Source organism: Sphaerodactylus townsendi, linkage group LG09 (genome assembly GCF_021028975.2).
Source record: "Sphaerodactylus townsendi isolate TG3544 linkage group LG09, MPM_Stown_v2.3, whole genome shotgun sequence".
Classification (NCBI taxonomy): Eukaryota; Metazoa; Chordata; class Lepidosauria; order Squamata; family Sphaerodactylidae; genus Sphaerodactylus; species Sphaerodactylus townsendi.
The window spans coordinates 80,734,937-80,754,366 of record NC_059433.1 but is presented as its reverse complement, the minus strand read 5'-3'; the positions used below and the strand labels follow the sequence as shown (position 1 = coordinate 80,754,366).

The window sequence follows — 19,430 nt, the reverse complement described above, 5'->3', positions numbered from 1 at the left end:
TCTCACATTTTTAAAGCTTACCAAGGAATAAATGAATGTTAAGCATTATAAATTGAAGTGCAGAATGATGAGGTAAGCTCTATTGCAAAGCCAAATCAATGGGGAAAGTTTCAGTGATTTCAATAAGCGTCGGGATTAGGCTCTTAAATCTGAATCGATGCCTGCAGCCTCACACTCGGTTCTGAAGATTAAAATCTCTGGATTCTGCAATATTAAAAATGTGGGGACACACCAATAAATATACAGAGTGAAAAATTTAAACCGTGATCCAGCACAGTAATAATATACTTTTTAATGTCCTGCTATGATTGAGGCTACTCCACTCCACTATAATATGTGCTTATATTTGCTGTTCATTTGGGCTTTCATATTTTTTAGTGAAATTTGGTTTCTCTGCTCAAGCCTACCTACTACCTCCTTTTACAATCTGCACAGTTAGGAAGTAGCCATACTCCCTTATGCGTATGTGCTGAGGCAGCCAGTGGAATAATAAGGCAATACCATTAGAAAAGTTTGCTTACAAGTTCAATAACAGAAAAGGCAGCATTTCCTGAGTACAACTTTCAACCGCCATGTAGTTACAGCAGAAACAAAAGTATGTAAGGATATATAACTCCTTATCAAGAGAAGAGGAAAAAGAAATTTGGCAGCATTTCAAAACAATGTCCGTCATATATAGATTGATCAGTGCAGGTAATGAGTTCCCCAAGGAAGAAAGGCAGCTAATATATGTCTTAAATAATAAATAAATAAAATCACTACAACACTGATTTTGTGGAAAGGAAATCTCTGTCTTTTTTTAATGTAGTCACCAGTCAATGAATCATTTATGGGACAAAATATTTATAGAGATGATTACTGTCCCGTGTTGTAATTTAAAAAAAAACTCAGTATTACATTGCAAATCCAAACATTTTAAATATAGAGTTACAGCCAGCAAACCCAGTGAGATTCATTGCTGATTAAGAGCCCCGTTCAAGGGGCGGGGGGGAGTCGATCCGCTCATGGGAGTGGCATGCGGCTGTGCTGGTGGATTTGCATTCCCAGGGCACTTGCTCAGGCAGAGGGGCAATTCTGTTGGTGTGTAGTTGCTGCACCTCCCCCACCCCGGGTGCTGGGATGCCACGCTGGATGCTGTGCTAGCGTCCCAGGCTCCCCACCGCTGACATAGTGGGGATGAGCTGGGGACATGGTGAGAGAAGGAACCAACATTAGTTGGCTCCCTCCTGGCCTATGCCTGCGTTATCCCAGCGGCCCACCCTTCAGACTTAGGCCACCAAAAAGGTGGTGTAAGTCTCTTGAAGGCCATAAAGGCTTCTTGAAGGCGGGGAGGCTTTTCACTTTGTGAACCTCCCCATGCGGCCATGAAGCTTCTATGGGAGTGGTAGAATGATGCCACAATGGTGCCGTGGCCCACTAACTTCAGTTTGGATGGGTTTGTATTGATCATTAGGACTGCATTGTGAGGCTGTCCTAAGTAATATTGTGGGCTGCAAGGCTAACAGAGGCGGATTCCACATGGGCCCCTACAGCAGCATTCCACCAGCATATATAATGGCAGCCCTGGGGCAGTTCGCACCCTGAGGTGCAGGCGGCCCCAAGAGTGGCCACGGCTCACAGGGGTGCTGCCGCATGAAGGTGCCTCCATTTTCTTTCCCCACACTTACCTTCTCTCCCTCTCTCCTGAAAAGTGGCGCCTCCCATGGCACTGTTTCCCTGGATGGGGGTGAGGGGGGAAGCATGGTGCTGCCTCATTGTGGAGGTGGCAGCCATGTGAACAGCACCCCTGGGGTTTTTACAGTTCCAGGGGCGCTGTTTTTGGCCCATGCAGACTCCACCAGAGTTACTTTAAAAAGCCTTTGGGGCTTTTTAACTAAGTAAAAAAATATATCATTACCTCTTTCATACTATCAGCTTTGATCTTATTTTTTATTTCCTAATTCCATAGGAACATAGCAATCTTTAGTTATAACCCTCTAAACCCATTGAGCTTAATGGACAGAAGAGTTTAACTCTGCTGAGGACTGCGTTGCATGTCAAGCTGAAGGGTCAGAGATAACTGAGACTCAGGCTGTTTCCGCACAGCCATGGTGGGAGTTGGGTTGATGTACATGATGCCGACCCAACCCCCCTGGGACCGTTCACACGAACGGTCCCAAAAACTACCAGGACGACGGCGCTGCACTGCGCCGTCGCCCGATCGACATACCTTCCCTGCGACCGTCCGGTGCGTCGCCGAGGCCAGGGGACACACCCCCTGCCCTGCGCGACCGCTCCGGAATTGCAGGGCGGGGGGGCATGTCCCCCGGCCTCGGCGATGCGCCAGACGGTCACAGGGATGGTAAGTCGATTGGGAAAGGGGGGAGGGATGGCGCCTTCCAGCTGCTTCCATTCGCATGGCAGCGGTTGGAAGCCGCTGTTTCCAAACAACCTCGCTCGGGGAGCGAGGTTGGGAAACAGCAGCTCTGCGCCACTGGGGAGGCGCAAGGGCAGTGCGGCTGCGAAGCAGCTGCGCCCCCCATGCGAACAGCTCCCTGGGGACGGTGTTTTTGCCGTCCCCAGGGCACTGTATTCAGCCCGTGTGGAAAGGGCCTCAGTTTGGTCCAACAAAGTGGCTAGAAGGGAGAGCTCCAGAAGAATTAGCAGCCTCCACACTGAACAATTAACATCTAGCAATGCAATCCTATGCAGAATTACTCATGTCTAAGCCCACTGAAATCAATGAGCTCAACCTTGACTATTTCTGCATAAGAGATCTGCACTGAAAGAGATCTAGTTTTCCTCTCCTTGAAAATATGGGCAAATTAGTGTTGCTGCCTTTCAGTTCTCCAGCCGAGAGACTGCCCATTTAAATCTTAAGATTTACCTTGGCAGCTCTGTATCATAAAATGTTGGCACGCAAGCAAGTCAAGTTAATGCAACTTCATCTGTCTGCATGAAGTTTCCATTTCCATTTTCCCCCAAGCCCATGGAGTAATTCGGAACAAAATTACCCACTCACCACTAATTCTTGATCCTAATAGCAGCAGAAAAAGTATGACATAGAAAGAGCTATCATAATAATGCAGCTGTTCCTGCAAGCCATTATTTCTTCTTCCTGAATTTATAACTGTGTGTGTTGATGGATCTATTTTCTAAAGCATTTCTTATTTCTTATCTAAGCAAATTAAAGCAGGCAAGCAGAGCAGGGGTGGGGGGTGGGGACTTTGCTTACATTCTGCAATACGAGTAGAGAGCCAGAAAAACTAGGACACTTTTTTTTGCATCTGGCTGGCTTCTTATTAATTTCCTTTTTTATAGTCCTTTGTCACAGAATACAATATATGCTATCCTTCCCCTCTGTATATTCTGAATCGTCCACAATCATGTTTCATTCATTATGTCAACTTTGACCCCAAAACTAGGTGAGAATCTTGGCTAGCCTTCAAGTTACCTTTTTTTTCCTGGGGCTGCACATGGGATGGGTTGAGAGACATGCCTGGAGTTTGGTGCTTCCTGGCCTTGCATGGGCTCCATTCAGATTAGGACTGAGGCATGCAGGGAATAGAAGCTTGCTTAGAGTGTCAGACTAGGATCTGGGAACCCCAGGTATGAATCTCTATTCTGCCAGGGAAGCTTGCTAGGTGACTTTGGACCAATCACATAGTCTCAGCCTACCATACCCAAAGGGTTCTTACTGTGACGATACAACAGCAAAACAGAGGCCCCTTCCGCACACGCAAAATAATGTGTTTTCAAACCACTTTCACAACTGTTTGCAAGTGGATTTTGCCATTCCGCACAGCTTCAAAGAGCATTGAATGCAGTTTGAAAGTGCATTATTCTGCATGTACGGAATGAGCCAGAGACTGACTGAAGCTGCTTTAGGCCCCTATTGGGGAGAAAGGCAAGATATAAATGAAATAAACAAATGGAAACATCATTTTCTTGATGTGAAATGGCCCTAGGGAAATACTGCGCGGGGGAGGGGGGGTGTTCCTATGTGTAATGATGGTATTTATGTTACATTCTCCAAAACAGCTCCCCACAGCAGTTCAAGCTATGTCTACAAAATTTAAGGGGGGGGGGTGTCTAAGCACCCTTTCCCATCGCAAATTGGGCCCACAAGCACCCAGGAAGCTCAAAACTTGACACATCTTTTGCATCCTGAGGAAAACCTAACATGTCATCGGGCCCTAAGCACAACAATATTAGGATGAAAAAGGTGGGGTGGAGTTGCATGCAACACTTTTCAGCCATTGATACCCAGCCACCCTCTGTCTTGGTGTTCCTTTCTTCCTTTATTTTTATACTTAGTGTTCAGATGTTTTGGACTAACTGGATTTGGAAGAAAAATGACAGCTAAATGACAGGTTATTGCATTATACTTTATATGTACATAATTCATCATGCTGAATTGTAGTGACACTGCCAACTGCATACTCAGCTGCATAATTAAATGCAAAATCACTTCTCAGTAATGCAAAAACAAGAACAATCCAACCAGTGTTCAACACTGCTACATCCTGGTGATTTAAAAGGGTGGGATAAGCATATGCTTATGCAGATTGAAAGCGCTTAACTTTGGTAAGATCATAGGCAGACTTGAAGACTTCAGTACAGAAACAATTCAAAAAACTCTAATGGCAGTAAAACACACACACACAAAACAAGGAGATAAGTTCCCTCTTGGCTATGCCTTTGCATTATCCATTGTAGTGTAAACAATGGCTTGTACAGCAAATACTAAAACAAGCAACTGAAGACCCAGGAATCAAATTGGGCCCCAAAGGCTTTTCTTCCATCTGGCTGTCAGTATAGCCCCAGTTTGTACCTACTGTGCTTCTGTCTTTTATGATGAGACAAGAGTAATCTTTCAACCCATTCCAGATTAGCAAGGAAAGGTTTTTGCAGAAACATCCCCTTATGATAAGACTGAGCTGTTCACTTCTGTGCTTGATTTAAGGCACAGGAGATACCAGATTATTTGTCCTTTTAAAAAAGTCCTTAATAAAACCTCTATCACTGTTCACATACTGTGGGATAGGGATTCAAAAGTCCTTTATCGGGATCACTGAAAAAGGGTAGAAAAGGGTTCCCATGTTGTGTTTCTGCAGAAAGACTATGGCTTGAGAATAAACTATTTGATTTCACAGACTCTCAGAGTGTGCTACAGAAATGCAAAGCTTCAAAGATTCTATGAGGCCGTTTCTGCATGGCAGCAGAAGCGGCTATCCACCGGCATAATTAATGCTGGTGGAGCCATAGGACCATTTGCACAGTCTTGTGTAGGCAGCCCCGAAGCTGCTGTGAACCACAAAGGTGGCTCTGCCCCCGGTCTGCATGTTGTTTATCTTGTCTTCCCTCCAAGGCTCCAGAGGGAGCAAGGGACATGCCCCTGCTTCCCTCTGACTCATGGGGGTCAGAGGGCAGCGTGGGCATGTCCCTTCTCTCTCCGGAGCCTCGGAGGGAAGACAAGGTAAACAACACATACAAACAGGTAGCTCCTGAAAGCGGTGCTCTCACACTGGTGCCTTTCACACAGCGCTGACGGGAAGACGACGCTTTTAAAAAAACCATGCTCATGGACTGTGTTTTGAAAGCAGTGTTTTCGCGCCATGGAGGGTGTGTGTGTGAGCACAGCTGTGTGAACAGTGACCCAAGGATGGTGTTTTTACCGTCCCTAGGGCACTGTTTTTGGGCCGTGCAGAAATGTCCAGAGCTTGTATATTTGGCAACTTGCAAAAAGGAATTTCTTGAACTCTGGATTGCGATGATACTGTTTGGATGAAATCATACAATTAATCCTTGTTTGAGATGTAACTATTAGAGGAAGTGAAGGGATTCCAGAAGACATGTTGCAGTGCTCTCAGAATCATGGTATAGTGGAGCAAAAATGATTTGAAAAGCAGGCCTAGAATTTAGGGCTTTTCCAAATGGTGACCTATTTCTGAGTGAAGCGGTCTGAAATATTCATCTATGCTCCTTGAGAATGTTTGCCTTTTCCATACCAGTTTGCAGCTATCATTTGTCCAAATTGTTTCCACACCATTTTCTCCCATTGTTACAGCTTCTTTATTCTTTTCTACCGGATCCCAGCCAATCACACATTCAGATTTGTCTATATGAGAATAACAAGCAGAGGACAGTTGTTTCCTGGACTGGTTGCACGGATGCATCCACCGAATTAATTTTGAATGGTTCATTTATTTACTTAATTTATACCCTGTCGTTTCCTCCAGTGGGGACCCAAAGCACACACTCTAGTGAACACTTTTTTTCCCATTTCAGCATCCCAAAGTTGCTGAGGGACCTTTTCAGAGCTGCTGCAAATATTTGTAAAGAGTGACCCTCCCTTCCCTTTCAGCATAGCTCAAATTACAAAAACACAGAACAGGTGAAGGATTTGGGTATCGTTATTCAAGAGGGGGAAAAAGATATAACAGAAATTGTTGACAATTTTTTGGCTTACTTATAAGAATGCCACAAAAATTCTGAACCAGTGATTTCAAAAGTGCGTGAGGTTATTAGACAAAGCCAATTGATTTCTCAAAATGTATACTCAAACAGAATAAAGACACAGCATCTCACAAATGCCAGGATCCAGATATTTGTCCTCTGTACAGATTAACTCTGCAGAGGGGGAAAAAGATACTCATTCCAGTTTAACTCTCTTCAGGCTCAACCAATGATGTGTGCCAATATTTATTCAGAATATTTTATCCCACCAGCTTACAAAATTACATAAAAAGTACAATTTATAAAAATATATACAAGCCCCCCATTTAAAAAAAAAATTCAAGCTGATAATGAGCAGCAAGAATGTCCCAAATTGGTGACAATTCCACCAACATGGCACGCAAAGGGACACCAGCTTAATGCTGTTTGCTCCTTGCCCTTTAGCATGAGTCAAAGGCTCACTTCTCTGGCCAGGACCAGGTTTTGCATTATCTGCAGAAGGAAAGAACAAATGACCAAGTTAGCTCTTATTCAGTTGGCCTAGATATTCTCAATTCCATTCCCTTCTCATTCACATCAATCTGGAATCTCGATAAGCGTTATTATTTGAAAGGCAAATCAGACCACGCGCACGTATGCGGGCCATGAATGCTCCCTGAAATAAATGTTCATTGTAGCGCTAGGATGTGAATGTGTGAAGCAATCTCAAAATCTGTAAACCTCCATGAAGACAAGTTTCACGAAACTTTAAACATGTCTTCAAAATCCATACTTTGTATACATCTCTTATGTTTTATGACTTCATGAAACCATACTCTGAAAATGTGTAAAACGCACACAGGGATGGAACTTGCCACAAAGGAATAAAGTTTGTGCCTTAATTTATTTGCTTTCAACATTGTTTTAAGCTTGCAAACTTTTATCATGGGCCATATTTGACAACATTTGAAGATGAGTCCCTGTTTACTGGCAGGGGAGAACAAGCACAGGCTGAATTCAGCTTCCCAGAGAACGTGCTGAAAGGTGACAGATATAAGGAAAAGGCATATTAAAAAAATCATCCAAGGTGATGAAACGTGATGGGCCAACAAAACAAATATGCTGGATGTCTGTTCCCTATACAAGTTTTTGCTTAGACTTTGTGCTTTCTTTGCAGTTCTGATTCACTTTTGCTTCAAGGCCTCATGTGTAACAGGACCTTTTGGCTTCCCAGATCTTCAGGGCAAAACAGCATGTTATTTTAGCAAATGTACAGGAGTGGTAGCATTTGAAGAGAATGACAGATGTGCAGGATGGAAAGATTATTTCTTTCCGTATCTAGTGATGATCTTCTGCAAAGGCTCTTCAAGACCATTCTCTCCTCCAACTGGGCTCACTAGGTAGCATATCGAATAAATATATTTAAAAACAATGGAGGGGGTAATTGAAGTTAAAAATCACTCAGTCCTGCAACGGCTGACATCACTTTTATCTTTGTTCAGTGGCCCAGAAAACAGGTACTCTGACATCTTCAATGGGTACGAAAGAGAAGCTGGACAGTATTCGGACTTCTTCCTCTCTGCTTCCCTCCTCTCATTTGGCTGGGGTGGGGTCTGCAACCTGCGGCTCTCCAGATGTTCATGGACTACAATTCCCATCAGCCCCTGCCACCATGGCCAATCTGGTGGCAGGGGCTGATGGGAATTGTAGTCCATAAACATCTGGAGAGCCGCAGGTTGCAGACCCCTGGCTGGGCAAATCCTGTGCCTTATAAGCTTATTGCATCATACCTTATCATTCATCAATTAACCAGGAGCGGAAGCTTTTCAAAATGAATGCTTCAGCTTCTTTGCAATTTCAACAAGCCACAACACAAATATAAACACCATACCAACAGTATGTGATGATCACAAGTGAGATGGAAACAAGTTTCTCCAGTAATCATACCAGGGTCAAATATTCCTCTATTCTCCTCACAATAAACATTCACCGTCTGACATCCATAATTTCTCTAATTAATTTTAACTTTAAATATTTTCCTTACTTGAAGAAGTTGTTCTTGGCCATTAGGAGCTAAGGGTGTATTTGAATTAATTATCACATCTTTGCCAGAACTAATTTAGCTGCAACCACTGCCATGTTCATTGAATTGCTAATTTCACCCTGATTGAATAAGGACATTTCCAGCAGCAGTCCCAAATATGATTCCCTCTTTTTGGCTGAGTAGGAGGAAGAGGTGAGATAGTGACGTGCCCTCCACTGACTGAGCTGGGACCACTTGACTCCTGTTCTCCAAAATCTGTCTTCTGCAGTGGCCACGGCACCTGGTCACTGAGTGAAAAATTATCTCAGAACTGGTAACTGAACCCAATGGTCTCCATATTTCCTCCTGAAATCCATCCCTCTTGTGTGAATGTGTTATTTTTAGGCAATTGTTTTGAAATGCAACCTGCTTTGAATGAAATGACAGAAAATACAGAAATGCAGTGATACGTGGTCTTCATAACATGCTCACAAGTTGCCATTAACTCTTTTATGTTGCATATGTAATTGCTGCTTATAATTAAACCCCACCAATCAAAACTGTTCACTTGTTAGAGGTAGCACCAACAATATCCTCAGATGGAAAAGCTAACAGTCTTTCGGGCCAAAATTCTTGGCTTCTGTTATGTTCTTGTGCTGCTTCCCATTCATTTCAATGAAACTGTGTAGGAAAACCTGCTGCTAGACTTTATTCTGATGTCTGGAACATCATCCTGTTATATTAGCCAGACAAATACATACTGCTGATCCAGTTGATTTATTTTGTTTCACTTGGCACAAAAGTATGGTGCTAACAAAACAAATCTACTTTAGCAGCCCATCGGCTCTTTCAATTAACATATATAATTTTGACTAATGTAGACTTTCTGCCATAATATTTTCTTAACATTTCTTCTATGCCACTGTGTTTTCCCAGTTCTTCGCTATTAACATTCTGGACATCATCAATTAATGTTTGCTATGTGGTCCTTAAGGGTTCCCTATTAGGTTTAATGAGAAAAGAGTAACGAGTGATTTAAGATACATCATATGATTCCAAAAGTTTATACATTTCCATCAAGTGTTTCAAACCATGCAGTTGGCCATATCTTTGCCAGCAGCAGCAGCAGGTTTCTTTCTGTCTTACATATTCTATAAATATGAATTAGTTTAAGATACCAACGGCACATAACTTTGAATAAAAATGTTCCTCAATGATATTATGCTCATTCTTCACCCTGTCAGAGTAGTCCACTTTCCTACCTTGTTTCTCTTCTTATTTTATAATATGTGTCAACTTAATGAGGGAGATGCTTTGGTATTTGGGTAAAAACTCTACAGTAGAAGCTGTTTTTACAATAGAGTTTTGCCCAAACTCTATTTGGGCAGGAGTGGTGTAGTGGTTAAGAGCAGGTGCATTCTAATCTGGAGGAACCACATCTGATTCCCCGCTCTGTGGAGGCTTATCTGGGGAATTCAGATTAGCCTGTGCACTCCCACACATGCCAACTGGGTGACCTTGGGCTAGTCACAGCTTTTCGGAGCTCTCTCAGCCCCACCCACCTCACAGGGTGTTTGTTGTGAGAGGGGAAGGGCAAGGAGATTGTAAGCCCCTTTGAGTTGTCTCCTACAGGAGAGAAAGGGGGGATATAAATCCAAACTCCTCCTCCTCCTTCAAATACCAGAGCATCTACCTCCTTGTTGGTGATGTGATGACATCATTTCTGGAAGTGACATCATCATGCCAATGATGTCAGACATAGGTCTCATTTTATGTCTGACAAGGCCCCTGTTGGCAAGCAGCATTGTGCTTGGGGGAGGGGCACAAAATGGAGATTTCCACCCCCAGAGAGGGTGTGGCAACCCTAATTCCTTATCTACAAACTGTTGCAAATTTCTGAGATTTCTGCTCTATATTTTTGTGCTAACAAGAAGTTATTTGGATCTTGGCATTTTTGCTTCTCTACTATATTATAGGTTTTTGAAATGAAAGTACTCACCATTTAATTTGGGACTGGGTGTTCCCAAAGCTGGCCTAGGATCTTTCACCAATATTTTGGAACCAGCTATTGATATAGAAAATACAAATGAATGAACAGGGATACACTAACAAAATGATTTCAATTTTCGGTATAACATTCATGCACCCATATGACATGTCCTGTTGTTACCAAAATGGTGGGAGTCAGAAAAATAATGAACATACACAATAATAAAAGCAGCAGGCCACATACACAGTCCTAGAACGTATATGGAGTTGAAGGGATAGGTTGGGATTAATGGACAAATTGGGGGACTTTTGGGGGTAAGGCTGTACCATATTCTCAACTGGCTTTAGGTCCAAGAAGCAGAGTCCCAGGGCCTGCCTGGGTTCCAAAGAAGCAGGGTAGTGTAACTGAATCCAAAGGCAGACTCAGAAGTACTGGGCACAGGTTGAGGAGCTAATTTATGGGTGAGGAGCTAATTTATGTGGAAGGTTGGGCCCTCTGGTGAGGCAAAGGGACCCTTCATCTTCAAAAAATTTTGCATCCTCAGGACATCTTATTTCAGCTGTGCAGAACAGATCACTGCTAGTACATACATCACAAAAGTTGAGCTTGGAGTTATATAGTTTTTACAGCTGCTTGCACAGTATCCTAGGAACTGTAGTTTTTTGAAGTTACAGTGAATTCATTTAGAATTGCATATTTCCTTTTGAGGGAAACCCTCAGCACTTAAACTGGTATATCATTGGTGGGTACAAAGTGCTGTCGAGTCACAGCCAATTTATGGTAACCTCATAGGGTTTTCAAGGCAAGAATTGAACTAAGGTGATTTGCCATGACCTGCCTCTGAATAGCAATGCTGGTCTCCTTGATGGTTTCCCATCCAAGTACTAATCAGGTCCGACCCCAGTTAGCTTCTCTCAGATCTGATGAGATCAGGCTAGCCTGGGCTGTAGAGTTTTGGAATATATAGAGAGAGGTCTGAAAATGTCACCACCTTCATTCCTCTTCAGATCTAAGTAATGATATTTATTACATTGTAGGCCTGTCAAAAGTTACACATTTCAGGAAAGAAATGAATCTACAAAATGGAAAAGATGTTTGTATTTTGTGGGCCAAATAACTCCATAACTGCCTCATGGATCCTTATTACTGAGATGTCTTTTGTAACTTGAATCAATATGAGACAGATGAAAGCAATGGCATTCTTTATTCCTTTCAATCATTTTTTTTTTCCAGTGGAAATTATTTTCATCCACAACAAGAGAGGACAAGGGAACACGCTGCTTTTCCTCCTAACAACATTTCTTTCTGAAGGCTTTTACAGGTTTTCAGTATGTATCAATAAGATCAAAAAAGACTTTGCCAGAGAAGACTTTTTTTGAAAGCTGGCCCTCCTTGAGAATATCTTAGGCAATTGAATATAAGTATATGAGGCCCTTCTGTTTTGCTACCTACTTGCCAATTAATTTAATTCACAAATGCCAAAGTTTACAAAACAAAAACAAAAACCAGTCCAATGCCTGTGTTGGAGGACGTGTAAAGAAGCTGGCAAAACAGTGAAAGGAAGAAACAAAGAGCTTTATCTCTTTCAACTTATCATTTCCTGATTTTTAAAAGGATGCAGTATTGGATGTAAACTGCATCTAGTACATTCTGCTGGATATTAAATTTCTTGAAAAAAACTTTATCACAAGAATCTGTAGTATACTAGACTGAGTGTCTGGACTAGATGGGACCATGGCTCAGTGGCAGAGGAGCTGCTTTGAATGTGGAAGATCCAAGTTTGGTCCTTAGCATCTCCAGTTTAAAAAGATCTGGTAGGAGGTGATGTGAAAGCCCACCACCTAAGACACTGCTGCCAATCAGAGTAGACCAGGGGTCTGCAACTGGCGGCTTTTCAGATGTTCATGGACTATAAATCCCATCAGCCAATTTGGCCATGATGGCAGGGGCTGATGGGATTTGTAGTCCATGAATATCTGGAGACCCGCAGGTTGTAGATCCCTGGTGTAGACAGTGTCGGCCAGAATAACCTAAAGGTTTGACTCAGTAGAAGGCAGCTTCATGTGAATACTGGGACTGGCAGCAGCTCTCCAGTGTCACAGAGTGATCTTAAAAATCACCCACTACCTCATCCTTTTAGCTGGAGATGCCAGGGATTGCACCAAGCAGACATACTGTCATTGATCTGCAGCCCCTCCCGCAAAGGAACCTCTAATATCATAGAGCAGTGGTGGCGAACCTTTGGTACTCCAGATGCTATGGACTACAATTCCCATCAGCCCCTGCCAGCATGGCCAATTGGGGCTGATGGGAATTGTAGTCCTTAACATCTGGAGTGCCAAAGGTTCACCACCACGGTCATAGAGCCTCTGATATAGATCATAGAGACTCAGGCTAAAATCCCATTTAAGCTATGATGCTCAATGACTTGGAGCCAGTCTCTTCATGTCAGCAAACGTACTTTACTTTGGTATAACTTGGGCAGGGTACGTGCACAGTGTGATGATATCACATCACACATTAGGTTGTAGTAGATACTACACATGCATGAGAAAGAGTTAGAGCCAACGTGATATAATGGAGAACCAAATTCAATTCCCCACTCCTCCACATAAAACCTGCTGGGTGATCTTGGCCCAATCACAGTTCTCTCTGAACTCTCTCTGCCCATGGAGAGGAAGGCAATGAAAAAAATCACCTCTGATGTCTCTGGCCTTGAAAACTCTCTGCATCACCATAAGTCGGCTATGACTTGATGGCACTTTCCACCCCTGAGAAAGGGTGAGCAAAGAGAGACGTGAAGCAGCTTCGGCTTCACAACCCGCCCAGCAGAAATTCTGCCTTAAGAAAACAAGTGGGAAAAGAAAGAGGTTTACCTTCACAAACAGGAACCTTCCCTGTCCAAGTTCCATCAGATCTGCAGACTCTGTGTTCTGAGCCTCCTGCTAAGAAATACCCTGGTTGGCAGGTATATATCAGGGTATAGCCAAGAGAGGGAAGATCCATTCCTTCGACATTCACATGAGCTGGAGATTCTGGCTGTTTACAGCTGTGAGCTACATGAAAAAACACATACCCATGTTTACATTTTATGTCTCAAAACAGAAACAAGTCAAAGAAGAACAATAATACAAAAAAAATCTGAGATGCTAATATTACTGCAAGACAACATGTCTGCGTATCGAATTTGGAGACAGTTTCTAATCAATTCCATTTTGATCAAAGAGAGGAGGGGCAGGAAGGGAGGTTGCATAAAATTTCAAAACTTCACTCTGTAGATGCCCAGAGGTAGGTACTATCTTCCTACTAGGGCATCAGCCTGTGGTGTGCAACATCAAAAAACAAACAAACAAAGTGAGGGTTGAAGTTACAAAATGGTCAACTGATTTCACTAGAAAGTGAAATGAAAGACAAATTAGTGTATTGTTAAAGGTTTCATAGCCGGAATCAACTGGCTGTTTTGTGTTTTCCAGGCTATGTGGCTGTAATCTGAGCAAAGCCTACAAAACCATGGCGACATAGCCCAGAAAACCCACCCCAGAAAGACAAATCCCTTTTTTAAAAGAGAAAAACAAGAGAGCAATTCCTCTTTACCCAGTTTCTTCCTAAACTCCAACAACCTAGGAATCAATGGTCCATTATGCACAGCACAAATAAGATGTCCTGGGGACATCTTTAAAAAAGCTACCTTCTCATTTTTTGTCTGGACAGCACAGACAAAAAATCTATCAGAGAAGAAAGAGGCCCCCCCCCCCCCCCGCCCACCATTTCCTCCCACCCCAGTTTAAAGCTCTTGTGATCTTTATGGTGCTGCAGGGATTTCCTGTGCCTGCAACTATTTGGTGAAGATTACGCCAGAGATTTGCTCTGCAGGCTTTGCTGCTGGGCACCTTTTCAGCCTGAAAAGTGTGTGGTTGTACTAAGCTCGTCCTGCCGATTCTGGCAATATAGAAAAGTTTTCCCTTTTTTATTTTTGATGCACTGTCTTTGAAGACACAAAGACATGATATGAAAATCAGCATGGATTCTGAAATTGTGTCTGACAAAAGAGCTTTAATGGTCAGATGGGAAAAAATATGATGTCTCCTCAGCTCCTGAGCTCCACACTGCAAGCAGGAGATAACTTGTGGAAGACTTCAGGAAAAAAAATCCACATTTTAGTGACTTCAAAAAAAGATGGTTCAAGCTGAAATAAGACATCCTGAGGATGTCTTGGGGGAAAAGATGTGTGGAGTTCCTCCTTTTTTCTGCCCTCCTTTTCTTCTGCCCTGAGGGTGCCTTATTTGAGCTGCGCAGAATGGACCAATGACTATATCTAAAGAAGTGAATTTCAAAAAAAAAATAATAATTCCTTTATTTATAACTGTATTTAAATCAAAGCTCCATTTGCAGGGTCTCCAGGAGTTTGGTAGGCATAGGTCAGTGGTGGCGAACCTATGGCACGGGTGCCAGAGGTGGCACTCAGAGCCCTCTCTGTGGGCACGCGTGCACAGAGTTCGTCGTGTGTGTGTGTGGGGGGGGAATTGCCCCCCCCACAAATATCTAGGCTGGCCTGGGCCACTGGACTTGATGTGTGTGCACCTCAGTGAGCATGGAGGACTTGGCTGGCAGGCCTGGCGCCTGTGCTCCAGGTGGCTGCTGCCTGGGAGGGGGGGCAGAGGTGGTAGAGATGCTAGAGAGGAGCAGAGTGGTGCATGTGGGACTTGCTGGAGACTACAGTAGGATGGCTCCTGCTTGAGGGGGTTATTCAGGTAAAATTGCTGCGTTGGCACTTTGCGATAAATAAGTGGGTTTTGGGTTGCAATTTGGGCACTCGGTCTTGAAAAGGTTCGCCATCACTGGCATAGGTCATGTTATAGGATGTGCCAAAGTCCTCCACACACTGGAGAGAGCCTTGTTGTTCTGCCTTTCTGTACCTAGCTGGTGCCGATACCAGGAGTCACAGCAGCATTAGGATATGATAACTAGCTGTTTCTATATCTGAATGATGTGAGGGCATCATTGGTATGGCCCGCTATGATTGATGGATGTCAACAGTGTTGCTGTGTACTCCTGGGCAGTGGAAATGCTTTTGGCTCCATGGGGGTTAGGTCTTTTTTGATATTATCCGTCTCCACTGAGCGGGGATAAGTTAAGAAGCTGGCGTGCTGGCCTCAGTGACATATTGTGATTTGGTTTGACACTTGGGTACAACTTTATTTTGAACATGGTGCTAGAACTGATTCAGCACTTCATTTCAATCACCCATTTTCTATGACAAGGAACGCTTCAGAAATGCTTGTTCCTATGATCACTGAAACCCTATTCACCAGACAGTCATTCTGGGAAATAAACCTCCCTAACTCCCTTTTCCTTAGAACTCACTCATCATCTTTACCGCCCTAGTACATTTGGTACATAAAATTATTTAGTGTCTGTGTAGAATCTGAATGCTTTTCCTGGCTCAGGAATAGGAGAAAAGGAAGAATCTCTTGTTGTGGCTCTGAAGCTGGAGTATATACTCTTCATTATCTCTAGAGAGGTAATGTAACGTTTCACTGAATTCTAAGGCAGCCAATTCCAGGTCAGGAAATTCCTGGATTTTTTGGACAGGGGAAGAGAGAATAGGGGAGGACAGGATTTGGGGAGGGACCACCACAGGCTATAATTCCATAGGCTCCACCCCCCGAGAGCCCCTTTCTCCAGGGTAAGTGAGCTCTGTACCGCCTGTACTAAATTTACTAAATTTACTAAATTTAAATAATAATAATAATAATAATAATAACAACAACAACAACAACAACAACAACAACAACAACAACAACAACAATAATAATTGTAACTTTGGAGAATTCCAAGTCCCACCTTCCAACCATACCAGAATGAAGTCTGAGGCCAGAAACAACACCCTGCATTTGAAAACTTTACTGCAATGTGCTACATTCAGCACTTAAGAACATATAGTCAAAACACACATGAACATACACATCACTATTTCACTGATGAAAATAAGGTCATGTTTGTAACGTCCATATTTTTTTACTACCTCAGTCCTTAGCTGAGCCCATGGTACATTATTATCCAATTCCAAACACTGTGTTCTGCCTGCTATAGGCTGTACTAGTTTATGCTATTCTTCACCACCTTAAAAGGCTACATAGCAGGTGTTCAAATTGTACAACAGCCATTTGAACTAGTAGGCTGTGTACTGGTATGTATTGCTGTGCACCAGACACAAGGTTTTGCTGCGCCCATCTGCGACAACATAATTTATACAAGTCATCCCCCAAAGACAAAAACAGGGACATTGTTTAATCTGGGATAGGTACCAAAACATTAGAAACATCCCAGTGCAAGAGGGGTAGTAGGAGAGTTTGCAATAATTGGTTTTTTTGGGGGGGTGGGGCGGGGTTGGCAAATGGAAGAACAATCAGAATAAACAAAATAAATCAGTACCACAGAATTTAGAAATAAGATAGTCAACTCTGGTTTGGTAACTGCTCTGAGATTTGGGGGCCATGTCTGGAGAGAGGGGACTCTAGCGAGGGAAAGAAGCTTAGCAGGGATATAAATGCAAAAGACTTCATCTTCCAAAATGGATGTTTCCTCAAGGAAATGATCTCTGTAGTGTGGAGATCAGTTGTAATACCAGGAGAACCCCAGGCCCCACGTGGGGGTTAGCAAACCTACTCTGAAATGTTTCTTAAGAAATGTTGTTATGGAGAAAAGACCCAATTCTAGTGGTAGGTGGATTTTTAGCTTCATTTCCAAACATGGCTGCTCCACTGGTTCAAGTAATGAGAACTGTGCTTTAAGAGTTCACCCTCCAAAGAAGCCAGGGGAACTGATTTTGGTCATCTGGAGATCAACTGTAATAGCAGGAGATCACCAGGTACTACCTGGAGGTTGGGAACTCTAGTGGGTAGCATTCATCCTATTTAAACCATTTGGACACATTCAACAGAATCTGGACACTTGTTGAATACAGTCTTGATACAAACTTGATACAAAGCCTGAGTCAACTCCAGTTCAAGGTAAAGTGTGATACATTTCATTAATGTATCGCATGATATATTCTGCCCTTCTCGCTGTGACTCAAGATACAAGCTTTGAAACGATGCAGTAAAACAGTATAATGCATACAGTACACACAGCAATAAACTGTCTAACTTTTTTTTCGCAGACACCAAGACTAAAACCCTATTGCCTTTATACAAATTATTTTTAAAAAATCAAACACATGATAAAATAATTAAATTCCAGGGATTTGCTTTTTGTACTCGTTTGGTTACTTACGTATACATTCTGGCTGAATCCCACTCCACATAAGATCAGGAAGGCAAGTGCGAGTTGTGGAACCTTGAAGGAGGTATCCTTTCTTACATTGAAACTGTACAATGTTTCCTACCTATAGAAATATGAATGATAAATCAATTTGGTAAAAACAGAATATAGTGATTGTTAAAGATCTAACTGCAGTAACATTTACATTTCACTGACTTTTAATGCCCATTTTTTACTACATCTTCTCACATGAAGGAGATCTATAAACTAGAGTGTATTGCAAGAACATCTATAATTCCTTGAGAAAATGATGTTTCAAACCAAAATGAAACTAAGGCCCACTCCACACGGGCTGAAAACACTGGTATGTGCACAGTAAAAACACTGGTTGTGGGGAGAACTTTGCATGGCTGCTGCCTCTGAAACCTGCCCTCTGGCACCGGAGGCATTGCCATGGTCACGGGGGCGTGTCCCCTCATCCCTGTGAAGGGAAGAGAAGGTAAGTTTAAAACAAAAAAAAGGAAGTGCCTCCATGAGCTGCAGCAGCTCCGGGGCTGCCCGCATGGAAGTGTGCGAACGGCCCCGGGGCTCTATTGGCATCATGTATACCAGTGTGAAGCCGCTTCACTGGCCTGTGTGGAAAGGGCCTAAGATGCACTCAGTTTTCATTTGGAACCTTTTTTTTTTCAGAAGCAAACTTCTGGGGATTGAACAGTGTTGGAGGGGAAGCAGGATCATTTTACTAGGCCCCAACCCAATCAGAACGCTTTTGGTATGTTTTGTGAACATATCTCATCTCTGTGTTTTCTCTATAAAAAAAACAGGTTTCACAGATTAGAGTCTGTTTTCACAATGTACCTCCCTAGACTTGCCAGACCTCCTGCTATAGTGGGAGGCCTCCCACTGGCAATCTGCTTTGCCCACCATTGCTCAGAGTGACTTCACTGACAGCATAATTTCTAGATATAACCCAGAAATGACAAAGGGCAGCTCTGAGATTCACCAGAAACTGGTAAAGCCATAGAGTTTCCAGTGATTCCCAGAGCCATCCATTGGCATTTCTGGGTCACACTTCCCTCCGGGACCTTTCTCCTAGCCCTCCAACAGGTTACCAGGCTCAACCAGACAACCCTACACTGTGCAGATTTAAGTTTGGAGCACAGCCAGCCAGGGTAATATCTTTCCCACTACATACATTCTATCTCCAGCTATTGTCTTAAAAGGGTTTTCCTGCTATGTGTTCCAGGACTGCGACTGAACCAGAAACATCATTGTTAAAGCCAGTTAATATCTCAAAGAGCCCCTCCACCTATAAAAACCTGCCTGACAGTTAGGCTACTCTTCAGAACCTTGTTTTGTGTATCTTCCACCTTCTGAAGTCTCATGGTTGACTACAAAACCTCTTCTTCTTTGATGCCTAAGCTCTGTAAATATCTCCTGACATCTCCTGACATGACTGATGGCAATTTTGATGAGCTTTTGAACACTGGATTAAAACATTGCTGTTTTCCTAAGCACCTGTGGCTTGCCAGTGGAACATTTTATGTGGATATTTTCTCATTTGTCATTTTTTTCTGGTTTTGATTTTGCTTCTCCCTTCGTCGGAATCAAACCCATAATTCTGTATTTTTATAGCACTGTCATTGTCCAGCACTAATTTTTTAAAAATAAAATACGTGCATTTTTAGCATTCTGCACAAATAAAACATTATCCACATTTGCATGTACAGATAATAT

At 42.9% G+C, this 19,430-nt stretch overlaps 1 protein-coding gene across 1 annotated transcript in view; it reads right to left on the bottom strand.

Annotated features, from left to right (window-relative positions):
• The window catches only part of CSMD3 (CUB and Sushi multiple domains 3), a 751,931-nt gene that overhangs the window by 18,008 nt on the left and 714,493 nt on the right, over window positions 1–19,430 (bottom strand). The window contains exons 66-68 of the mRNA XM_048507427.1: window positions 17,706–17,817; window positions 13,307–13,486; window positions 10,440–10,505 (exon numbers count right to left, since the gene is read on the bottom strand). Of these exons, the coding sequence (XP_048363384.1) occupies window positions 10,440–10,505; window positions 13,307–13,486; window positions 17,706–17,817 (358 nt within the window). The remainder of the gene's footprint in view (window positions 1–10,439; window positions 10,506–13,306; window positions 13,487–17,705; window positions 17,818–19,430) is intronic.